Source organism: Tachysurus vachellii, chromosome 6 (genome assembly GCF_030014155.1).
Source record: "Tachysurus vachellii isolate PV-2020 chromosome 6, HZAU_Pvac_v1, whole genome shotgun sequence".
Taxonomy (NCBI): Eukaryota; Metazoa; Chordata; class Actinopteri; order Siluriformes; family Bagridae; genus Tachysurus; species Tachysurus vachellii.
This window is the reverse complement of record NC_083465.1, coordinates 14,725,139-14,750,502: the sequence shown is the minus strand read 5'-3', so window position 1 is coordinate 14,750,502 and position 25,364 is coordinate 14,725,139. Positions and strand designations below refer to the sequence as shown.

General features: G+C 40.7%; 1 protein-coding gene across 1 annotated transcript; it reads right to left on the bottom strand.

Moving 5' to 3' along the window:
* Nucleotides 1-939: 939 nt before the first annotated feature.
* On the bottom strand, nucleotides 940-24,543 carry pyroxd2 (pyridine nucleotide-disulphide oxidoreductase domain 2). The gene is made up of 19 exons (XM_060871503.1): nucleotides 24,519-24,543; nucleotides 22,880-22,954; nucleotides 21,953-22,344; nucleotides 19,272-19,443; nucleotides 11,418-11,437; nucleotides 11,242-11,335; nucleotides 8,374-8,447; nucleotides 7,367-7,522; nucleotides 7,080-7,233; nucleotides 6,802-6,863; nucleotides 4,756-4,853; nucleotides 4,536-4,677; nucleotides 4,311-4,445; nucleotides 4,130-4,202; nucleotides 3,843-4,002; nucleotides 2,733-2,887; nucleotides 2,497-2,603; nucleotides 2,169-2,289; nucleotides 940-1,962 (listed from the first exon to the last, which is right to left on the bottom strand). Exons 1-19 carry the CDS (start codon nucleotides 24,541-24,543, stop codon nucleotides 1,895-1,897), a joined length of 2,283 nt encoding a protein of 760 aa, XP_060727486.1. The 3' UTR covers nucleotides 940-1,894.
* Nucleotides 24,544-25,364: the final 821 nt, after the last annotated feature.

Below are 25,364 nucleotides of genomic sequence, written 5' to 3'. Positions count from 1 at the left end.
TTTTATTGCTTCCCACACAGCTCCTTGGCGGTTTTATGATTATTTTGCCGCTACATTTCATATTAAAGAAAAACCCATGATAGGAATATCAGTCACAGCAATGAATGGACTGAAAGTTCCACAATGTTGCTATAAGTCATGCTTTGTTACACTGAGACTAGATTCTTGAGATGACGTAGCTTTGTATTAGCATACATTTTTAATCTTTAGGACTGGACCTGTTCGAGAGTGTACAAGTGAGGAATTGAGTGAGATGAACAGACCAAAGGTGCTGCTGCATCTGTCTAATTAGGGAGAGATGATTTGTGAACCCCAGTTGGTGTTACAAGAATCAGGTAACTGAACAGACTTAACCAACTAAAGTGAAAATGGTCCAAAAATATCGATGAAAGACTTTTAAACTAAAGTCTGGGTTCTTTACAAAATAAATCCTTGAGGTTGATGAAGATCACATGTACATTTTGAAGATCAATATCTTGCTCTTTTTTAATTAAAAGAAGGTACTCTCTGTGAACTCTGGACCACAAAAGTGCTTTTGCAATGATTGCTTAATTTTGGTCTCAAACCATTTGAGAACAGCAAACAGAATGCAGAATGTACAAGACACATGTGCTTACAAAACAGTGAATGTATCCCAAAATAATAAAATTTCTACTTATGAGAAGTAAGTACCATCAGTATTTTGTACAGCAAGTTCTTCCAGGTTGATTGTAAATAATTCTATGCACACATATCCTCCTAGAGGCAATATTATTTTAATTGTCAATGGTAGAGTTTTTAAATTCAAATGTCATTCACAGACTAGTAACAGGTTGAAGGCAAATCTGGCATACACCTCTTATTATACTCAATCACTTATAATTATGTAAATCAATGTAACATATGCAACGTGACAATAGGCGTCTCAACAGAGCATGTAAAGTTATATGAGTTAAAAGATCATATGCAAAATGATTACTTTTATTTCCACAGTCACAAAACAAATCTTGAATACATGATGGGAAAAAAATTAGTGTTGCATTTCTATAACCCGTAGAAATAATTTCTGTTATTACTGAGTCTATTCATTTTCATCAGGTAAACTCCAACAGGACGAGGGCCATACACATTTATACAGGTGTTCGTGTAGATAATAGTGCATGAAAAAGATTTAGAATATGGTTTTATTGGAGAAAAAATATCTTCATTTGTGATTGGTAGAATAGGAGTTGAGTTGTGTGAACATAAACTTTTATTTAATAGTGAAAAGTTATTGAGTCATGGAGTAGAAATTAGTTAAATCAGAAGGTTTAGGAGTGTATGTGTGACATATAAGATACAGGGCTCTCAAGTTTTGAAGACAGGCAAGCGTGACATCTTTTCTGTGTGAGAAATACAATGTGTGGCGGGAGAGCGTGAGAAAAGACCAAAATGCGTGACTGTCACTCTCAGTGTGTGATACCTGACAGCCCTGAAGATATATGTCTTTAGAATTGGAGGCATGTAGGCTTCATATTTAGCACATTTGCTCACACCTCCAGTTTGCGTGTTCTCCCCATGGTTCAGGGTTTCCTAACCATGTCCAAAGACATGGTACAGATAATTGTGCGTTTGGATTTGTGTCCTGTGTCTCCTTCCTGGGATGGACATCAGGCTGCCCGTGACCCTGTGTGAGACAAGCAGCACAGAAAAAATATGGATGCATTCCATGATATAAGGGTCTGGGTAGGTTGAACTTGCACAGTGGACATCAGCAGCAACAAGCCAAGTGCTTTGACAAACTGCTGGCTTCAATACTGTAATGTTTCAGAATGAATATTTTAATTTAACTCCTAGATGTAGTTTGGGATCTCGGGCAGCCAAAACTTCTTTGTTGTGTGGAAATTCATGTGTGTCAGACTTAGCTGACACTTGATCAGCGTTTAAAGTCAGCCAGGACACTCCTGGCAGCATTCCATCCCGCAGCACCCATAACACCCCCACCTGCGCAAAACAAACACACACAATGCACAGTGAGGAGGGTATAATCGCAGTCAAGATCATTCATCAGTGAGATTGATTTTAATGATGTCTTTTTTGTTTTTCTAGGTTGGTGCTGACATTATGCTGAATACAAGGTGATGGAGTTCTTTAAAAACCAATGCATGTTAAATTCAAAAGTGAAGCATTTTAGCTATTCAGTTTCAGACCTGGATGGCTGCCACTGCCACACAGATACAGGCCTTTGACTGGGGTGCGGTAGTGTGCAATCGAGGGCAAAGGTCTTGCTAAGTAAAGCTGATCCAATGACATTGCACCATGGAAAATGTTCTGTGGTAAAATAATAATAATATTAATAATAATAATAATAATAATAATAATAATAATAATAATAATAATAATGCAAAGCAAACATAATTCTTTAAACACAGTATTAAAAATTTTACCTTTGTCAAAAATCATCCCATGCATAGCATATTCATCTATTACTAGCGCTGACTGGAGTAAACTCATTAAGTAGTAATAAAATGAAAATACCCCTCCAGTGAGACCAAATTCCCTCTCCAGATCAGGAGGAGCCAAAATATCCTTGCCAACTATTGATTGCTTGAATCCAGGTGCATAATTTTCAACACAATCAAACACTGTAAAGACAAAAGAAATAAGAATAAAAATGATCAACCCAAGTCAAAATTGTACAAAGCGTAATAGTACTTTTTTAGTAGTATGTAGTGATTTACAAAATGTCAAACATTTGAAAACTAGATTCTAACCTGTATTTGCATATTTTTCCCTGTCCTCATCTGTCCAGGCTCGTCCCCCTTCCAGCCAATAAGGCGTAAACTGTGTGAAAAAAGACATCACGTGACAGCCAGGTGGGGCGAGAGTGGGATCCAGCACAGATGGTATAGTCATCTCGATCATAGGTCTGAGGTAACAGGAATGCTGAATCATTATTATTACAATTTACAGCAGATTTATATGACTACTAATTGTAAGTTGTGAGTTCAAATCTCAAGACCACCAATCTAACGCCAGTGGGCCCTTAACCCTTAACTGCTCATTTGTATAAAAGTGAGATAAAATCATCATCATCATCAGTCACTCTGTATAAGGGTGTCTGCCAAATGCTGTAAATATATTTTTACTGTATACAGTATACATGTTCAGCACCTCTGAGAGAATATTTCATTTAGCTGCATAAGCTGTGCGTTTGTCATTCTTAATCACAGCATGTTGAGGCAAAACCACCCTGTGTGAACAACTCTGGATAATGAAAATGACAGTACAACTGGCTGAATGGCATCATTTCGTAACACTGTAGTTGGGGTTATCACTGGAATCAGATTTGCATGTGTGACATAGAGTTTGCATATGGTGTAGTCTTTTGCCCTGCGTTGCCCTTGTTCTTAAATCAAGAGTCAGCTTATCAAATGAGACTCATGTCTCAATTTGACTTCAAAGCTCTTTGTCCTTTACAGCAGTGTATAAAACACAGAAAGTGATTCAGACTGAAAGTCATTCTAAAAGTGATGAAAAAGGAAGGTGACAAAGAATTAAACTAAACTGCAATTAACTGCAACATGTGTTGACGATCAGTTGTAGAGAAAATTGTCACTTTAGCCATTAATGTTGTGGTTACAGTGGTTGAGGGCAATGCACAGCAGCTATAAGATGCAAATCATTTTCTACGGTGTGTCTGCAGTATGTAAAATGAAGAGATTTCATTTACAGCTTGAGATTTGTAGTCATTCGTTATTTTTTTATTTTTTTTTTTTAGTTAATCCCGGCTGATCTCTTTTAATTCTATCATTTATTTGTAACCACTTATTGACCAATAACCAATAAACTGAAAGCACCAGTTTATGCACCAGTTTGCCAACCTTGAAGATGGGCGTCCTTGCTGACCCTCTATATATGCTGCCTCTAATATCTCCACACTCTCACAGTTCAGATGAATGGAACACTGGTGATGTGGACCTGGACCTCCATCTGCAGCTGCATTAGGGGCAGCCAAGAAATTTGGAAGTTTGTCCACAGCCACTGTAAATTTACAAAGACAATAGACAAATGTGTTATATGTTTGCTTTGACATCTTCTAATATTCACAGATAATGCAAGATAACACATGCACTTTGAGGGCCGCAAGAACGGACGCGGATGCACATACCGTTAATTTTGGTCACAGGAGAGGTATAGTCAATCTGATCGATAGCTCTAATAAATTTCGGAGGAAGTGCATCCTATAAGCAGACAAGGATTATATAGAAATGTAACAAACTCAGTCGTATCTATTAATCTACTTTTTTTTTTTCAAGTGAAACCAGCAGTATTTTTAATAAAAATGTTACCTGTGGAGTAAGGTGTTTGAAGGTTATATAGGGGGTAGCATTGGACAAAACCACTTTACTGTGCACTTCAGTACCATCTTTCAGCACAACTCCATTTGCAATATGATCTGGTCCAATCAGCACTTGACTTACCTCCTAAAATTCAAAGGTATCTTCAATACCTGGCAACAAAAAAAGCCTACAAAGCACTAAAATTGGGCACAGAGACTCATTTCATATTCTCACCTTTTCAGTAAAGATATCTGCACCAAGGGAGCGTGCAGAGTTAGCAATGGACTTGGAGACACCACCCATGCCCCCTTCCACATAACCCCAGGCCCCCATCTCCTTTTCCAGCTCACCCATAATGTGGTGCAAAAGGACATACCTGCATTATGTTGTGCATTAGATAAAAGCAAATAAACGTTGATGCAAAATGAAAGTCTCCAAAGCAGCATACACCTACCCACTACCCGGGTTGTTAGGGCTTGTATTAGCTCCTATCACAGAGTCAGTGGCTAACGTTGCTCGAAGTGGCTCAGACTCAAACCAGTGATTTAAAACCTGTGGATAATCAGAAAAATAAAAAATAAGATAATAGTATAGTTTATTTATTTGAAATGCAAAATAATTGGTACCAAGTGGCAAAAAACAAACCTTTTCCTGATCCCAATCACAAACCTATACATGATAATCTAGAACACATAATACATTGACTTGCACAAATATTTACCGGTTCAACATTTCCGCATTTTGTACACTTTAAAAATTTACATGTACTCTATGATAAAATAGTTAAATAGAAAAAAATTAATATAAATTAGGAAAAAGGGTATCCAATCCATAGAGAGAAAGAGACAGAGGGAAAGAGTGAGTGAGGGAGTTAGTTAGTTAGTTAGTTAGTTAGTTAGTTAGTTAGTTAGTTTTCAATCCATCCTGTATTGTGCAAGTATGGGTGAAGATTTTCATTATAACCCTGCAGGAGCCTAAACTGATACCGGATTATTCAGCTAATCATATGTTTCAAGAGAGTTTTCTGAAGGTTGTTTTCTTCCATAACAGCTACAAAATCAGATAATTGTCTATTTTTTTAGCCTGATGAACCTTTACTATTTGAAATAAATATCTCCTTTATGCAAAACTGGTTTGTTATTGTAGTTATAAACTTTGTATTTCTACCACTAGGAACTCCTATACAGTAATATTGTAATAACATTCTTTTTCATACAGACCATTTATCATAAAATACCTGAAAAATATATTTACTACACAAGGATTGGCTGTTCATTTTACAGCAAAAAAATATTTGTACATTACTGTAAATATAAAATGGTCTTACACAGTAAAATATATTCAAGGTACTATTTAACCGTATTGCCATAAACAGTTCTATCACACTTTCTTTCAGACCTATTGGTTAATTTTGATAAAGCATTAATTGTAAGAGATTTTAACATTCACATTGACAATACAAATTATGCTTTATCGCTAAACTAAAGTCCTAAAACTAAACTAAACTCGTTTGGGCTCAAACAAAACACCACTAGACTAATGTATTATATTAATCATACGCTAGATTTAAGAATATCACACACAGTAGATATCAGTCACTGATATATTCATACCTCAAAGTGACCACAAAAGATATATTCACAAATAACTTGCCTGATCTAGATCAAAAGACTAACAGCACAGGCACTATCTTCACTAGCAGGTTAGACACTGTTGCCCCCATCCGATTAAAGAAGGTTAGAGACAAAACACCTGCATTATGGTATAACAGTCATATTCACGCCCTTAAGAGAGCAACCTGTAACCTCGAGGGAATGTGGAGAAAAACTAAACTAGAGGTTTTAGGAACTGCACACAACAACAGTATGTCCAGTTATAGACAGGCTCTAAAAGCTGCTAGGGCTGAGCACCTGAGCAAACACATAAATAACCAAAACAATCTCAGGTTCTTATTTAGCACAGTGGAAAGATTAACAAAAAATCAGATATCTGAAAAGTGCATCACAAAATAGTTTACTAGTGAGGACTTTATGAGACTCTTCAGTGATAAAATGGAAAGTGTCAGGGGAAAATTAGCGAATCTTCATCCCCTGACAGCATCTTCTGATCGAGTCTTACCTAGAGCTCTACAACTACAGTGCTTTACAAGTATAGGACAGGAAGCGCTAGATAAACGTATTACTACAGCTAAATCAACAACATGTTTGTTAGATCCCATTCCAATTAAATTACTGAAAGTAGTGTTACATACAGCTGCTGAGCCCCTTTTTAATATTATTAACTCCTCGTTGTCTTTATTTCACGTCCCTAAAACCTTCATGTTAGCAGTAATTAATCCCCGCCCCTCAAGAAGAAACCTAATTTAGATCTCAACAAACTATCAAATTACAGACCCATTCCAAACCTGTTTCTCCCATTTATGTCTAAAATATTAGAAAAGAATTAAAAAGATTGACCATAAATTTGCAAAGTATTTACTTCATATAAAGACTCAGCTGACCTTTATTGCTGGAGCTGTAATTAGTTCATAGAATTCTGGAAAGTTTTTTCCTAGTTTTAGCCCTAAAAACAGATACACAACAGGACACATTTAATTCATATCAAGATAAACAATAGTTGTTTACATTACTGAAAACTATTATAACTTATAAAACTTACTTAAAACTAAAATATTTACACCACATTTGGTATCATTTTAAGTTGTATAATAGCTTATACTGTATATTTAAACAGAATTTACTTTCTACTTCATTTTTTTAAAAGGTTGAGATGGTATACCAGATTTTACTAATGGCTTCAAATTCCTCATTGCTGAGATTCTTTGCTTCAAGGATCCCTCAGTAATTCCCAGAACATCTACAGGTGGTGCATCAAGGAGTGGGTGAATTGCACAGGCAAGCTTCTCCAAATGTGCAACATATTCAGGGTAAGCCTTTTGGCAAGAGACATTTATAATGTGTCAACAATAACCATCATCAAATCCTAGTATTTGAAGAAATATAAATACAAGATCACATGAAAAGCATACATGATAAATTATTGATATATTATAATTTGGTATAAACCTTTGCATCTTTCACTGAGAATTTTCCAATCTCTTTCTGATTCCTTGCTAGATTACTGCCTAGTAATAGCGAGCGAGGAGGCTGCCCCCTGAACCCTTCCTCCAGCATGGGGGTAAATGCATGGGGATCTCTCATGTACACCTTCAGCCCATGTTTCTGCATAGTTAGAAAGGGGAAGGAAAGCATAGTCAACATTTTTACCACCCATTTTCATTCTACATAATTGATAGTTTAATGCCATTTAATGTCCATCCAAACACATGTTAGAATTCCAATAACAATAATCCTTTTAGTATCACAGATTTTTTTAAAGCCAAATCTCCCTCTACATTTAGATATATCAGACAGTCTGTAGTCTAAAAAAACATAGTATTAATTTTAGGGTGGAAAAGATTCATTAGTAGCATTCTATAACACAAGAGACATTAATATGTGGGGTGGATTGGGAAAACTACAAAATTGTTTTTGTTGCCATAATGTATTTTGAACCCTCTCCTTTAGGAACCTATAAATATTTTCAACAATTTAAACTGTCGGTCTTTATTTCTTTTCTAATCCTGCCAATGTAATATTCCAGCAAAGATGATAAGAAGACAATTGTACAAATGTGATGGAAATAACAGGTGTGTCTAATGATAAAACTTGAGAGAACGATAAGAATGATGATGATAATCAAAGTGACTGCACATTTTAGGTCATAACACGCATTAGGTTACAAGGCTAGAGAGTTACAGTCATTTGTTTTCTAAAACCTGTCAGCTCAGGATTATATTAAAGTTAGGATCATTTTACCTGACATAATTTACAGTAGTCCACTTTTTCAACTTTTGGAGGCATCCGGAAATTAAAAAGCTATTATTTTATTTCTGATTATGATACATACAAAAGAGAAATATATTACAGTTTAATGGAAGCTACAGTTTTCAAATCTATGTAGATAATACAAAGTTGAACTTTTATCATGTGAAAGGAAATCACACACCTGAAATATTAATCAAATACTACACCTTGAGCTCCAGATCCTGATAAATGTGCGGGCGGAGTAAACTGAGTAGATAGGAGGCCCGGGAAAAATGAAAGCCTAGGAAGTGTTGAGAAAATGTATGTTAGGACATTTCAATGTAGACATTGTATTAATTTTGAAAGAACAATTTGTGTGTTGGGGTATTACAAATGCTGATCATAACATGTCTAGGCTATGTTTTATGCTACTGGTCATTCATAAAAAATAAAACTTTTATCTGCCATATGGAAAGTTCTATATAAGTTCTATTATAACAATAAACTAATATGACACTTTAATCCATCATGAAATTATATACAAATGTAATAAAATATGTGTGGTGGTATGTTATATTATTATTTAATCATTTGAAAGATGAGGTTTGAGGTTTTTATGCCAAAATACCGAAAAAGCACAATAAAGCTTTGGATAAGAATCATGCATCATTCATAAGCATCAAGCCTTCTATGGTCAATGTAAATGTTAACTGTGTGGCACCATAGAAGGCTCATGAATTTACTCCGGAATTAATTCTGAAATACAGACAAAGAGGGATTGTTTATTCTAGTGACTACACAGCTACAATACAACCATGCAAAATGACAAAACTATTGATTTCCTGAGAACAAGAGAGACAAACAACTTGTTTTTTCCTTGTCAGGGTCATTTAGGGTTTTACACCACAGATGGCCAATCTATTGCAGGGCATCTTACACGCACACACAGGCATGCACATGCACACACCTAGAGGCAAATTTAGCATAGTTAAAAGGTGTGAAGTAACCATAGAAGCTTAAGGAAACCCACATGGCACAGACAGAGCATATGATACTCAAAGGTTGTTCAGGTTTCAGAGGCAGTACCTTGCGATCAGTATTAAACCAGGGAACCTGGAGCTATAAGTGCAGAAGACTAAAAAGATTTGCTTCATCAGTGCTGCCAATAAATGTTATTTAAACTCAACCTGAACATGATATGACACCAAAATCTGGAGGTTTAATCTGGCATCAGACCAAGTAAACGTGCCACGACATCATTATATTAAAGTGATAGCTGGTTTGTTCAGAGATGGTTGTTTCAGTTTTAAAGAACTTCTGTTCATATGGCAACAGTACCATGAAAAATAATGCAGATATAGGTCAAGAGCTTCAGTTAGACCAGATGATGTTTTTCTAATCTTCAACTCAGTTTTCCACAGAAGCTGTGCCCACAGTGGTCTCAGATTCCTGTTCTTGGCTAAAATGAATGCTGTTGTAGCTCATCCACCTCAAGTTTCACTATGTTGTGTGTTGTTGTCTGTTTTGACATACCTTTCTGCTCACCATAGATTCAAAGAGTGATTATTTTCTGGAACTAAAACCTACCTGGTCATTCTCCTCTAACCTCTCTCAACAACAAGCATTTGTTCTCTATCCTGATGTTTTATGTAAGCTTTAAGTGAAATTCAGGCAGTCCAATATCCTCTTCCTCATCAGCTTCTTCTTCATTCGCTCTTATACTTATAATGATTCAAAAATGTGTACAAGTAATATGTTATTAAGACAAAGTTGAGTGAAACCCTTTATACAGATAATATGAACATGTTATGAACATTGCTTTGAAAGAAACTACAGAAGCTTAAACAATACATATCTTGTTTTTTTTCAGAGCAAGTCTATTCAAACATTTGACTGGTTCTATAGCTCCTGTATTCATCCAAAAACTCCAGTCACTCTTACAATACGACAGATTTAGGCTATTGAAGTATTTCTTCCAAAAATTAAACATTGCAAGACATGTTTGGCATTTGATATTCGGTTCTTCAGTTATAACCGTGGAGATTTTATGTTAAGTTCTGATATTTAGCAGCAGCTTAAAACATTTGGTTGTTTAGTAATCTCAAATGACCTTATGCATATACACATTTACCGTACTGTATGAACCTGTACTTAGACTTTTAACCGTTTACCACAGTACAACAGTTTTGCTTATGTGGTTTCTGATAATGTATGGCAGGCACTTCTTGTGCAACCAATTCTGTTAAATATTACATTATAATTTGCATGTAATACAATTAAAAGTATCACCTGATATCAATAACCATAACTGGAATGCCCCAGAGTTTGTTAGAGAACATAACTAAACAAACAGCATCATTAAAACCAAGAAGCTGTTAAAACAAGTGTTCTTTAAATAAAAATAATTCAGCACAATCACAGCTCTGTCTAAAGGTGGCCTTCCCCCAAAAAGAGGCCATTAGTCAGAAAGACAATCCTCTATATAAAGAAGACGTGGACCAAAGTCTTAAGGTGGAGTTATTTCGTTGTTTAACAATGTCACGTACTGTGGTCATTTAGATATAATTTAAATATAGTTTTCATGATGCAAAACTGAGATCAATAAATCTCAGTAATAAATACTCAGTAATAATAACAATAAATACCTCCCTTATTTGGTAGTAATATTAGACTTGTTGCTCCAGTGCAAACCTAAAATTCAGACACCAAACCAGTTGGGGCTAATCAACTACTGAACATTTGCCATAAGAGCCAAATTATATAAATTTTAATTCTAGCTAAACCTCTTGGCAGTGGTATTCAAACTATGGGGAGCATACAGTAGAACTAACAGGGAGTAAGCAGAAAGGATTTTAAGCTTTTTGACTGTAGTATAGGGACATAATAAATGTTCTCATAGAGTTTGTACATGGCTAAAAACAGAAAAATGCATGAACAACTATTACTGTATCTTACAGCCGTTAAAAAATGTCTGGTCGGAAGAACTGGGAAGCACAAAAATGGAAAATGGGAAGTTTCAGCAATTTTGAACGATTTGTGAGATTATTTCTTTGTATTTCATAAAGTCCAGAAACTTTGTGAATCTCTGTACCCACCTGGAATGATCTCTTCAGTCACTGCAGCTCCACCAAGTACATGTCTGCGCTCTAGAACTGCTGTTTTTAAACCTCCCTTCTGGAGATATGCAGACTGAAGAACAAGATTCGTCATTGTCCACAGTTCAGGTAAAGCTCATGTTTGATATGTAACATTTACACCAACAGCTACTTACAGCAATCAGTCCATTGTGCCCTAAGTAAAGAACAGTAAGTTATGGTTAGTGCATTTGACCATTTTAGAGATCAACTGGTTATTAATTTTCTCTGCTTTCAGGGAAGGGTTTTCCAAGATGATAATTACTTTAATTAACGTGTGTATTTTGAAATACATCGTTATTCATTAAGGACTTTGTCATTTAGAGCTTGCGTGCAGTTCTACTTCGAAAAGACAGAGGGCGCCATCTCAACAAAAAAAAAAAAGAAAAAAATCCTCGGCCATAAAGAATGAATGAAACAAACAGCTACTGTTAACCCATAGATATCTATACATAGATGTCGCCTTGGGGTCCTAAAAATGCGTCAAAACCGCCGCCATCTTTGTACAGGGTCTTGTACTTCAAATGCATGCACGATGCTGGACTTCTGTGCTGCGTTTGGATGTTCAAATGAAAGAAATCTAAAAACCAGACAGCAAGGGATTACTTTTCACAGGTGAGGATGTGTTTTATGATATTGAATGTTAGGAAATTATATTTCTGGTTAAGTTGGTTTGTTTCAGTCCTTGGTTAACGACCGCAGCTAATCAATGCTAGTTACCTATTAGTTCCCTTTCGATACTCCACTCATACTGCGTATGGGGGAAAAGCTCCTTTTTTCCTCAATACTGAAGCCTTTTTTCAATAACGCAGTGCAAGTGCACTGCCATTGGTTTAATCTGTAAACTTTTTTAAAACCAATGACGGCGCTGCGTAGCTGCGCGAGCCTGTGGCGATGCACCGCGCCAAAGCCCGCTAAAAAGGGGCGGGGCGTATAGCTATATAAGCAGGCAAATCGCCAGAGGAAATCAGATCTTACTCCTTCAGCGACGACTTCACTTCGCTGAATTTCTTCTGAACGCCTTCGCTGGATTTTTCGCCGTTGAATAGGCACCGCAGCGGACCAGCTGAGACCTCCGACCGCTTGCAGCGCCGGCGCTCTATAGACAGCCGTTTCGTGCGCCGTTCTCGGGTTGCCGGCTTCCTGCTTGCAGCCGCTTCTCAGCGATCTCCTGCCGCCATCCGGCGATCACAAAAAAGAGCTTTCCAGCGGTTTTCACCGCTCTAAAAGAGCATTCCTACAAAAAACGCCGTTTTAACGGCGGCGGCCATGCCGCGTCACAACTGTGGCATATGCAGAGTCCCTCTGCATGAGAATGACGGCCATGATGAGTGCGTTTCCTGCCTGGGTAAATCCCACGCTGAAACTGCACTCACTGAGTCCTCATGCTGCTTCTGTGAGAGCATGAGTCTCGCCTCTCTGCGCTCTCGGATCGCTTTCTTTAATGAAAGTGACCCCGCCCCTCACGCCCCCCCGTCCTTTTCCTCCTGCGAGCCGGCCAGGAAGCGACAGCGGGGAAGAAGGGCTCAGCGCCCGGGTTTGGGTGAGCTCACGCCGGCTCTGCGCCCGCGTGCCTCACCCTCCCCAACGAGAGAGCCGTCCCCCGTCCTCTTCTCACGCCCAGAGCAGCGTCCCTCAGCTGAAGTGAGTGACCTCGTCTCATTTGGCGGATCGGAGGACGAGCCGCTTGATGACTCCATGTCACTCGCGGCTTCTGAAACGGAAGACTGGGCCGGTGATTCTAACCCCGCCCACTTGCCGTCGCGAGAGCCCATCGACGCCAAAGCTGGGATGGATGCCGAGCTTCTCCGCATCCTCTCCAGAGCCGTCGAAGATCTCCATCTGGAGTGGGCCCCTCCTGAGGAGCCGACGCGCAGCAGGCTGGACGAGTGGTTCCTGCCGGGAAGCCGCCAGGCCCCCCGCCAGCGTTCTGCCCCGTTCTTCCCTGAGGTGCACGATGAGCTCACAAAGTCGTGGCGCGCCCCCTACTCGGCCCGCCTACGCACTTCCTCTGCAGCTCTCGGCGCAGTAGACGGCTCTCAGGAGAAGGGCTATGAGCAATTGCCGCCCCTGGACGAGGCCGTGGCTGCTCATCTCTGCCCCCCCGCGGCTGTGGGGTGGAAAAGCAAGAGAGCCCTTCCTTCAAAGCCCTGCAGGATGACATCTGCCATGGCTGGCAGAGCGTACACTTCTGCGGGCCAAGCCGCTTCAGCACTACACTCCATGGCCATTCTACAGGTGTTCCAGGCAAAGCTTCTCCGTTCCCTGGATGAGTCGAGCCCTAGTGAACCTGCTTTTTGCGACCTCCGCAGCGCCACAGATCTGGCCCTGTGCGCCACAAAAACCACGGCCCAAGCCATTGGACGATCCATGGCCAACCTGGTTGTGCTGGAGCGCCACCTCTGGCTTAATCTCACTGAGATTAAGGAGAGCGACAAAGTGGCCTTTCTAGATGCCCCAGTCTCTCCATCCGGTCTCTTCGGGCCGGCCGTAGAAGGGTTTACGGAGCGCTTCACCGCAGCACAGAAGTCGTCCCAGGCTATGCGGCACTTCCTGCCCAAGCGCTCCACCTCCGCCCCGAGTCGCCCCAGGACTGCGCCGACTCAGCGCCAGAGCAAACCTGTCCCTTCTGCCCCCCAGGTGGTGCCCCCTAAGGAGCAGCACCCAGCTCGCCCCACCAAGCGCGCTAAACCGCCTGGACGTCAGGGCCCCCGGCAGAGGATTGTGCTGGACCCGACGCCCTCTAAATCCTCCTGATCGTTTGGGAAGGAAGAGGAAAGAGCAAAGTCCCGCCACGGCTGGACCACCCCAGAAGCTCTCTTGCCTGCCGGCTATGCGACCTGGGCCCACCGTTGTTGCGTCCACGCAAAGCACTGTTATGACAAACACAATAAAGATGGTAAAGCCGGACGACGCCCAAGTCCTCCGCACCGAAGTGCTGACGCTGTTGAGGAAGGGAGCCATAGAGATGGTTCCTCCCTCAGAAAGCGGGTCGGGGTTCTACAGCCGTTATTTCCTTGTCCCCAAGAAAGATGCCGGTCTCAGACCCATCTTAGACCTCAGACTCCTGAACCTCTCCCTCATGAAACGGAAGTTCAGGATGTTGACACTGAAGCAGATCCTCACGCAGATTTGCCCCGAGGACTGGTTCTTCTCGCTGGATCTGAAAGACGCTTACTTTCACATCCAGATAGCCCCACATCACAGACGATTCTTGAGATTCGCGTTCGAGGGTGTGGCTTACCAATATGCAGTCCTTCCCTTTGGGCTGTCTCTAGCTCCACGCACTTTCACGAAGTGCATGAACGCGGCACTTTCCCCTCTGAGACAGATGGGAATCCGCATTCTGAACTATCTCGACGACTGGCTCATTCTAGCCCAGTCGCGAACCGAGCTAGACCACCACAGATCTGTGCTCCTGAGCCACTTAGAGTGCCTAGGACTCAGGGTCAATTTTGCCAAGAGCTCACTGCTCCCCAGCCAACGTATTATGTTCCTGGGAGTGGTTTTCGACTCAGTCCGCATGAGGGCGGTCATATCACCAGAACGCGCTCTGGTACTTCAGCAGCTCGCGGCCTCTGTCAGGAACAAGGCCTGTTTCCCTCTGAAGTTCTTTCAGAGGATGCTAGGGCTGATGGCTTCCGCCTCCCCAGTTTTACAGCTTGGCCTCCTACGAATGCGGCCCCTGCAATACTGGCTGAAACTCCGGGTCCCACCTCACGCTTGGCGGCACGGCCGCTTTCGCGTCAGAGTCAACCAGGCCTGTCTAGCAGCCCTGGAACCTTGGATGAACCCTGTTTGGTTCAGCCGTGGAGTACCCCTACAGGCGGTTTCCAGAAGGACGGTGGTCTCAACAGATGCGTCCAACCTGGGTTGGGGCGCTCTGTGCGAGGGCAGACCAGCCTTCGGCTCGTGGTCGCACGAGGACAGCCATCTCCATATCAACTGCCTCGAGATGCTGGCGGTAGAACGAGCCCTCCGATCGTTTCAGGCGATCCTGGAAGGGCGCCATGTCTTAGTCCAGTCGGACAGCATGACAGTGGTGTCCTACATAAATCACCAAGGTGGCATTTCGTCCAGCCGCCTCTACATGCTGGCAAAGCGCCTCTTGGAATGGGCATTACCCAGGTTGCAATCGCTCAAGGCGACACACATACCTGGCAAGTCGAATCTGGGAGCAGACATGCTTTCGCGGAGCAACGTCCCCTCGGACGAGTGGATGCTCCATCCCCAGACGGTTCTCAAAATCTGGGAGATTTTCGGGAAGGCAGAGGTCGACCTCTTCGCCTCAGAAAGCAACTCTCATTGCCCAACTTATTTTTCAAAGGACACAGATGCGCTGGCCCACGACTGGCCCAGCCTCCTTCTTTACGCTTTTCCCCCGATCGCTCTGGTCCCTCAGGTCATCAGACGAGTTAGGGAAGACAGGCACAGAGTCCTCCTGGTGGCCCCACTCTGGAGGAGCCAGGTTTGGTCCTCGGAGCTATTCAGGCTTTCCATGAAAGCCCCATGGCCGATCCCCCTGAGGCGGGACCTCCTCTCTCAGGCGAACAGGACAATCTGGCACCCGCAGCCAGAACTCTGGGCTCTGCACGTATGGTCCCTCGATGGGAGCCTCTGAGCCTCCCCAAGGACGTGCTACATACCATTGCTCAGGTGAGGGCCCCGTCTACGAGACGCCTCTACGCCCAGAAATGGTCAGTCTTCGTTGACTGGTGCTCCGCACGGAACGAAGACCCTGTTGAGTGTGACGTATCTCCGATACTGTCATTTCTCCAAGAGCGTCTGGACAAGGGTCTCACCCCTTCCACGCTCAAGGTGTATGTAGCAGCCATCGCAGCATTTCATGCTCCTATTGCTGGCCAATCAGTGGGTCGAAACGGCCTTGTTGTGCGTTTCCTGAGAGGTGCTAGGCGGTTGAAGCCCCCACGTCCTCTCACCGCTCCCACTTGGGACCTTCACACGGTCCTTGAAGCGCTCAAAGGGCCTCCCTTTGAACCGCTGCGGTCAGCTGGCCTTCGGCCCCTAACGCTCAAAACCGCTCTGCTACTTGCTCTAGCATCAGTCAAGCGTGTTGGCAATTTGCAGGCCCTCTCGGTGAGCCCTGCATGCCTTGAGTTTGGGCCCAATGACTCAAAGGTCATTTTAAAACCCAGGCATGGCTACGTACCTAAAGTTCTCTCAACGCCATTTAGAGCGCAGGTAGTTTCTCTCTCGGCTCTGCCTCTGTTGTCAGGTGAGCAAGAGCTGAATTTACTCTGCCCAGTGAGGGCTTTGAGGGTATACACTGAGCGGTCACAGCCGTTCAGGCAATCTGACCAGCTTTTTGTCTGCTTTGGTGGCCGCACCAAGGGGTCTTCGGTCTCAAAGCAACGCCTCTCGCGTTGGATAGTCGACGCTATTGCTCTATGTTACTCTTCTATGGGTCTTGAGTGCCCCATAGGAGTAAGAGCCCACTCCACTAGAGGGATGGCCTCTTCATGGGCCTGGTCTGGTGGTGTCTCTATCAAGGACATCTGTGAGGCGGCCAGTTGGTCCTCGCCGTCCACTTTTGTCAGATTCTATAACCTGGACATCCCGACCTTGCACGCTCGGGTTCTTTCGGTTTGATACGACGGCCTCTTCAGACTCCGTCATCATACCACCTCCGGGGAGCTTGCTCCCTCTTAGCAGTGTTGCGTCAAGGGTTCGACGGCTCCGGCCCTCTCACTTATCCTCTGGGCCCCAGGGTGCTCAAGATAAGTCTTATCGTTCCCTACCGTGGCATGGCGCGGTTGAATTCGTTCCCCATACGCAGTATGAGTGGAGTATCGAAAGGGAACGTACTCGGTTACGAACGTAACCTCGGTTCCCTGAGATACGGAACGAGTACTGCGTTATATGCCGTGCCACGAGGCTGCGGCTTCAGTGTCGTCGCTTCAGTCGTATGACCTGATTTCCTCTGGCGATTTGCCTGCTTATATAGCTATACGCCCCGCCCCTTTTTAGCGGGCTTTGGCGCGCTGCATCGCCACAGGCTCGCGCAGCTACGCAGCGCCGTCATTGGTTTTAAAAAAGTTTACAGATTAAACCAATGGCAGTGCAGTTGCACTGCGTTATTGAAAAAAGGCTTCAGTATTGAGGAAAAAAGGAGCTTTTCCCCCATACGCAGTACTCGTTCCGTATCTCAGGGAACCGAGGTTACGTTCGTAACCGAGTACGTTTTTGACAGTTAGGAAAACTGACAATGTTTGTAGATTCCGAAGCTCTTAATAAGGACATTAAAAATTGACCCATGCTTTTTTTTGCTTAAAGGTGAAGACCCAACTTTATGTACAGTATGTTTTGTAAGATTCCCTTATCTGTCAAACATATTTTATTAGATTGTCCTGGACTTAACACAAGCAGAATGCTCTTTTATCAAGTTACTTCCCTTAAGGACATATTTAATGACATTATGCCTGAAAAGGTTTTGGATTTTTTTATCTTATGTTAATTAAAAAAATTATAATATGACTTGCTGTTTATATTTGTTTTGTTGTTATTGTATTTATATGATATTTGTGTTTTTGTAATTGAATTTTTGCCATGAAAATAGCTTTGACTGCTGACATGGCATTAAATAAAATAATCAGAATCTGAATCTGTTTGTAGATTCCAAAGTGTCTCTATTAAACAGAGTCGTGAAAGCAGAAGTAGGCTCTGAGGACATATTTGGTCTTCGTGATCACACTTGAGACTCAAGATGGCATAGACAACCATCACTTTAGCTTAATTTCACTGGTTGTCTGTGCCTTTCATAAGTTGAGACAACACCATGTTTCAAAGATTCATTGCAACTGCAGAGCAAAAGTGTCAGGAAGAAACTCTGTAAGGTTGTGTTGTTGCAGGGATACTAAACAATTTTTTTAATGGTTAACTCAGCTGACAGCCCTGGAAGGATGTCACCAGTTAGGTTGGCAGTTCAGCCTCAAAGTCAAACTCCTCAAAGACCTACTAGCACTATGCATTATATTTTGAAAAAGTAGATTATCTTAATATCAAAACCTTACATTTTCTCTGGACTTAATGATAAATACATGTCTGACCTTTGGAACGAACCAAAAAAAAACTAGAAAATCGCATTCATGACGATTTATGGTGATTATATTTCTTTGCCTACATTGACTCTGACGCATTAAGAGGAGGGGGTCCCCTGTACCAAGATGGCGGCTCTATTGACGCATTCGTTCCAATGTACTGCCGTATACAAGGCGACATCTAGTGTATACTGTATATCTATGCTGTTAACTCTGTTAACTAACTAAACAGTATTGTTTGCTGTTTTCCGTGGTGTATTGGTTCGATTCCCTTCACCACTGGTCGTTTTGATGGTGTTAAATGTACAAAAACAAATACACCAAACTGCGTTTACAACAACAACAACAACAACAACAACAATAATAATAATAATAATAATAATAATAATAATAATAATAATAATAACTTTTAGTTCATATTTCATTTGAGATGAAAATGTGGACATGTTTGAATAGTTTTGGAATGTTTTTTCTTAAAAGGTTTGTTCATTAAATGAATTTATTTCAAATCTATACACCATTTTCATTTCATTGAATAGAATTACATTAACACAGTTTGGGTTGTATAACCAACATGTTTTGGTTGTGTTTTCTAAAAACCCTGGAATAAAACTAAACTTATTAAAAACTTTGGCTTTAGTCCAAGATTCACAAGCTGTGAAAATGCAAAGTTAACCATACACTCTGATACCATGCAGTAACAGTAGGGTTACTGTAATACTAGCCAACAAATTCCGCTCTTTGAAATATTCGTTTACTATCCACTATTTATAAATACTGTGTCTGCGTTTGTTGCTTTAAAAAGTGTTGCATAAATAAGAAGCGTACAGAGTGAACGTGGTCTAGGACCCAAGCTGCGCACACAGTGTGCAGTTATGTGCATGAAGCTCACATTTGTTTCCAGGCATTACAGTAGAAGTGCACATTACTAACCTCCACCGATTATAAGCGCGTCGTATTGGGACTTGAGCGCGGTGCTGTGGCTGAGCCTCCACCCCATTCCCACGGTGCCAAGCGCTGCTGTGGGAAAGTGACAAACTCGCAGAGCTACAGCCATCGCCACAGCCAGAGATTTCCCAAACCGACCTTTGGCTGTACTCTTACTCTATTTACTCTACTTACAGTACACCACTTTACTCCACCCCCTAAGCAGAGAGAGAATTTAGTAAGCTATTTGTAAGCTATACTATCAACTCATTTTGAGCTAATAATGTGCATGTATGATAAGGATATGATGGAAGACATTTGTTGTAGTAGCCTAGGGTTGTAAACTGAAGCTCTGAAGCTTTAGAAATGTAGCATGCAGACTATTTATATATATACAGTATATACACAAGTTGTACTAGCAAATTAACCCCTAACAGTAGTTTTCAAATTCAGAATTGTATTTTTTTTTTGTTTGTTTGTTGTGGAAATCACAACCAAACATGATCAAAATGATTATATTGTTTATGTTCTCGCAGTTAATAGACTGATCACACCAATCTAATAGGTTAAATGCAAATCTCAATCACATATATCTACACCGATCAGCAACCTCTTATTATTGTCCCCTTGTGACTATAAAACAGCTCTGACTCATCAAGACCTCAGTAGGTGTTCTGTGACATCTGGTGCCAAAACCTTAACAGCAGATCCTTTAAGTCCTGTAAGATGTATGGTGACCCTTCTATGGATCAGACTTCTTGTTACAGTACATACCACAGATACTTGTTCAGATCGAGATATGAGGAATTTGGAGATCAAGAGTACAATGAATTTTTTGTTATATTCCTCAAACCATTCCTGATCATTTTTCTAAGCATTGCAAGGTGCATTATAGTGCTGAAAGAGGCCACTGCCTTTAAGCAATACTGTTACCCTGAAGGAGTGTATGTCATGCAAGGACCCAAGGTTTCCCAAAAGAACATTGCCCAGAGCATCACACTGCTTCCACCATCTTGCCTTCATTCCATCGTGCATCACCTGGACAAGAACACACCCATCTGTCCAATTGATGTAAAACAAAATGTGATTCATAAGGCCAGACCACATTCTATTACTCGAGGTGCAACTGTAATGAGATAATTAATGTTATTAACTTCACCTTTTTTAATGTTATGGCTGATACGATGTATATTACTGTACACTGATAAAAGTGGCACAGCTCCTCAGTCTTCACCACTGGCTGAAACTTTGACTCAGTTCTCCATAAGTTTCCTGTATGATGCAAGAAATTACTATATAAAACAAAATAACATACAGATTGGACTGCATTTGCCGTTACTCCTAATTTATCCTAACCTGGCACTAAATGTTTTTTTGGAAATATAAGACCTACGTCATTTATACTTTCTTTATGAGTAAATTGAATATTCAGGAATAAAATGTTCTTTGTCTTAAATAAATGACAAAATTGCATGCATGTTCATAAAGGGGGGCACGGTGTCTTAGTGGTTAGCATGTTCGCCTCACACCTCCAGGGTCGGGGTTCGATTCCCGCCTCCACCTTGTGTGTGTGGAGTTTGCATGTTCTCCCCGTGCCTCGGGGGTTTCCTCCGGGTACTCCGGTTTCCTCCCCTGGTCCAAAGACATGCATGGTAGGTTGATTGGCATCTCTGGAAAATTGTCCCTAGTGTGTGAATGAGAGTGTGTGTGCCCTGTGATGGGTTGGCACTCAGTCCAGGGTGTATCCTGCCTTGATGCCCGATGACGCCTGAGATAGGCACAGGCTCCCCATGACCCGAGATAGTTCGGATAAGCGGTAGAAGATAATGAATGAATAATGAATGAATGTTCATAAAACTGTACTAAGGTAGTTTACTTAAAGGGAATGCAGAGAGTTATTTTTTTATTTATTCGTTCATTTGCAATTTTTGTTTCATTAACATTCATTTTCCATTCACAGTGTACATAAAAATAGTATAAAACAGTATAATAACCTATTTCTTAGAGATGGGTCCGAGTCCACCTTTGTCGAGTACGAGTCAAGATCAAGTCCTTAAACATCAAGTCCAAGTCCGAGACCGAGTCCAAAAGGGCCTGAGTTGGACTCAAGTCCGAGTTCTTAAAGGCCGAGTCCGAGTCGAGTCGGCCCGAGTCCAGAAAGTAATTAAATTAAAAAAGATTATAAATTAGTATTGTAAATTTTTATATTCTATTAATATTTTAACCTTTCAACCCATTAAACCAATGGCAATATAAAAATGTAATAAAAAATACCACTATTACATCTTGTCATTGCCATTGAACATTTTTATTTTATGTCAACAGAACTAGTTTCCTATCAAAAAAGGTTTCAAAGAAAAGAAGGGTATATGTAGAACTTTTATTGTATTACAAGTGCATGAAAATACAAATGAACCCGTTTTATTATTGTATCACACTATATTGTCCTCCAGTTAAAGCTGACATTTCAATTATTTAATGCCTCTCCCCCACATTTAAATAGTCTGAGGAAATACTCAGACTAGAGTTTAAATCTATCAGCTAGTCATAACAACAAACTTAAAGCTTTATTATGGTGCTTAATCAAATCTGGTCTTGTAACATGAGTTGTAATGAACACGAACATGAAATGTACTATAGTGCACAGTCAAGCACTAAACCAGGGCCATATTGCTATTCAAAAATACAAGCGCTGTGACCATTTTATGAGTTAAGCGTGCACGATGTGGTCTCATGATGAGGCCACCTTTGCTAAAGACACGCTCTACTGGTGCAGAGGATGCTGGAATAGACAGCACTTTTACAACCAGAGAGTAAAGCTGTGGGAATCTCTCCCTGTTTGTCGACCAAAATTCAAGTGCTGTATTTGTGTCTGTGTCTTGAATGGCATCAAAGTACTTGTGTATCTGAGCTGAAATGCATGCATCCTTAGCTGAGTGGCTCACGTGCTTGTGGGCTCGATAGCGAGCTAGAAGTCGTGGGCATTTGCCAGTAGGAGAATCTGAGGTTTCATCAGCATCACCTCCAGAATGCAGCATGTCTCCATCTGCTGTGGCCTCAACTTCTGCAGTCAAAGTATCTGAAAAATACGAAACATGCACAAATAACATACGTTAAAATGCATTTGGATTTAGGGACCTAAGGACCATTATTGTATGCCTACTGCATATTTTTATGCTCTGCAATATACAGAGTATATAGTAGACAAATAAGAAGTTTGCTTCAGAATAAAATGCAGACAAATCATTTTTAGGTTATTAAAGCAAATAAAATGAATTACTACAGTATAAGTGTTCTTTTCAGATCCTCTCTGAATTTCTTCACCGAATCTGGACTCTCATTGTTGGTTACATCTAGATCAACCCAGTTCAGGCCAAACTGAGGATCAAGCATTGTTGCCAAGAAATGGACATTATGGTTGAACTGGTCCTCTTTCCCATTTTGCTCAACCATTTTGGTTCTCACAAAGATCCCAGAGAATCCCTTTAAAAGTGATTGCCGAAGGGCTGTGGCTAGTGGCCGGCAATGACTTCGTGACTCTGATATTTGGAGCAGATGAGTGTTTAAATCAAGTACAGTGGGGACCACCATACTAATAGTGACCATTTTCTCACCCTCTGTAAGGTCTGTTGCTTCCGCAAAAGGAAAGAGAACAGAACCTAAATCCTTCAGTTGATTCCATTCACGAACTGAAAAAAGAACATGTTGAAAGTCTGAACTGCAAATTTGTGTGAGATCCCTATGGTCAAGTGCTGTAAGGGCCTGTAGCTGCTTGAATGTACTGTTCCAGCGTGTGGATGTAGCTGCAGGAATTGATCTATCTGTCCCAAATGTAGCCTCAAATCGTTCTTTAAATGTAGTACTTGTGTGAAGTCTAAAAGAAAGGACTCCAGCTGATTTCCATCTTGGTTAAATCCATGGGCTGTAAAACCGAAGAAGGACCGCATGGTTCGATCAGACCATATGTCAGCAGTTATGGACACAGATGATTGGGTCTGGAGCTTCCTTTTAATTGAATCTTTCACCTGATCAACCAACAAAGCAATGTGTTTTTCAGTGATTGTTTTTCTTGCAATGGGAGTGTATTTGTTGTCCATTACTTTCAAGAAATGCCTGAAATGCTGATTTTCAACAACTGACAGAGGTAAAGTGCAGCCAATGAGGAGATCCTTAATGATGGCATTATGAATTTCTTGTTGTATTCCAATAACTAGTAAAATAGCTTAAACAAAACTTTGCAAAAAAAAAGTTTTAGGCACATTAGACAAATTTTTGCATGTTGTTGTTTTGCATGTACCATCTGTTTTTGAATTAGCAAGTATTGTTAAAATTTTCTCCTTTTTTTCCCAGAATAAGAGGTACAGTACATGCAAAACAACAACATGCAAAAATTTGTCTAATGTGCCTAAAACATTTTTTTTGCAAAGTCTTGTTTAAGCTATTTTACTAGTTATTGCAATTCAGATCACATTAAGTAATTGATAGAAAATAATTACATTACATTAAGAGCAAATCATTTTATATTTAAAAGGACTATATTTACAGTCCCTGCATTTCTGTGGTGATGTGTTAATTTCCTTACTAAAATGTAAAAAACAAATCTCAATCAGCAGGGTTTATATTATTTCCCACATTAAGAATTACATTTAACATTTTGTAAAATTAAAGACTGGAATCACCAAATGCTAATGTTTAGGGGTGGGCGATACTAAAATCTTATTTCACGATAATTGTTTTCTCAAGTAGGTCCAAGTAGTATTCAAGTAAGAATAAATACTACTGGAATTAAATAAAGCAATTAAATGTAAAATAAAACCGACTTCACTGTATGACATGCACATTGATTCTCATTACATTTAATAAAGTTAGTTATCAGTAGAGTGAGTGAGTGATTTTGTTAACATTACGGCAACAGATTTATTTGACTGATATGACTATTTTTCCCAACTGTTTGTTTACATTCACTTAAGACATCTTACCAATGTACATAACCGACTGTTTACATGAATACTCGGCCAAACTTACATTTTTACATGATGTGTGTGAATTTATTTTACCGTGCAAGTGTAAAACCATTAGATAATTCATCACTGATGATGCACATTGAGGCGGCCTCATTTCTGTCTGCATGATTTAAGTTGGCGCGCCCGCGCGCACACACAGACCCAATATATATATATAGCGTCATATCGCACAGCCCTAACAATGTTATTTGGATTTAAATTGGTATAAAAGTTATAATAAGCAACTTACCTTTCTTTCTGTTTTCTCTGAACATGTCGGTAGAAATTTGAAGTCGTGCCAGAAACATCAGTAAGAGTTGTTTTGCAAAATTTGCAATCCGCAGAGTGCTTCTTGCAAATAAATTCTTTATGATTTTCGTAAGCAAAACAAATTATTGCTGACTTTGAAGACATCGTCCTAGCCACACATTGATATCCAGCGAGTGATGTGTGTGTTTCGTCTGCAAGCATAAGATGATGCTACTGCTGCCTGCCGGTGTGGTGCAGTAAAATGACAAACGGGGAGACATTAATTAACTTCTCATCTCAATTTTATGCTGGTTTTATTGTTACACATTACCCGGACTCGACTGTACTCGGAATATTTTCCGAGTCCAAAATGTTCAAGTCCGTGTCAAGTCCGAGTACAAATTCACCCGAGTGCGTGACAAGTCCGAGTTCATTGAGTCCGAGTTCGAGTCTACTATTTCTACTTTAATGTATCCAGATAAATGAATTATTACTGAATGCCGATGTGTCGTTGTGCTGTGTGTCCACTAGGGGGCAGCTCTGTGTGTATATATAAAAAAAAAAAAAACATAAAGAGGCGAGTAATCATGTTATTCCAAATCCGTACAGCAGATGGTGGAAAAACATTATACTTCAATGCATGTCTCTTGGGACGCGTTATTACCACTCGTAAGACGTAATAACGGTAACACTTCAATAAGGGCACATCATTCATCATGGCTTTATTGTTACTAAAGGTGTTACATTATTACATCCTGATTAGTTAATACATTTATTCACCATTAGTTCGTGATAAACTAACCATTCGTTCATATTTTCATTTGTTCATATTCATAATTTCAGACTT

What these genes read in the sequence shown, in the direction of transcription:
- pyroxd2 (XM_060871503.1), bottom strand. Translation starts at nt 24,543, where the DNA reads ATGTTCAGAGAAAACAGAAAGAAAG. An exon ending in CCTAACAACCCGGGTAGTGG is followed by an intron (nt 4,678 to 4,755) that starts GTAGGTGTATGC and finishes AACATAATGCAG; the next exon opens with GTATGTCCTTTTGCACCACA. An exon ending in AATTTGGTCTCACTGGAGGG is followed by an intron (nt 2,290 to 2,496) that starts GTATTTTCATTT and finishes ATTTTACCACAG; the next exon opens with AACATTTTCCATGGTGCAAT.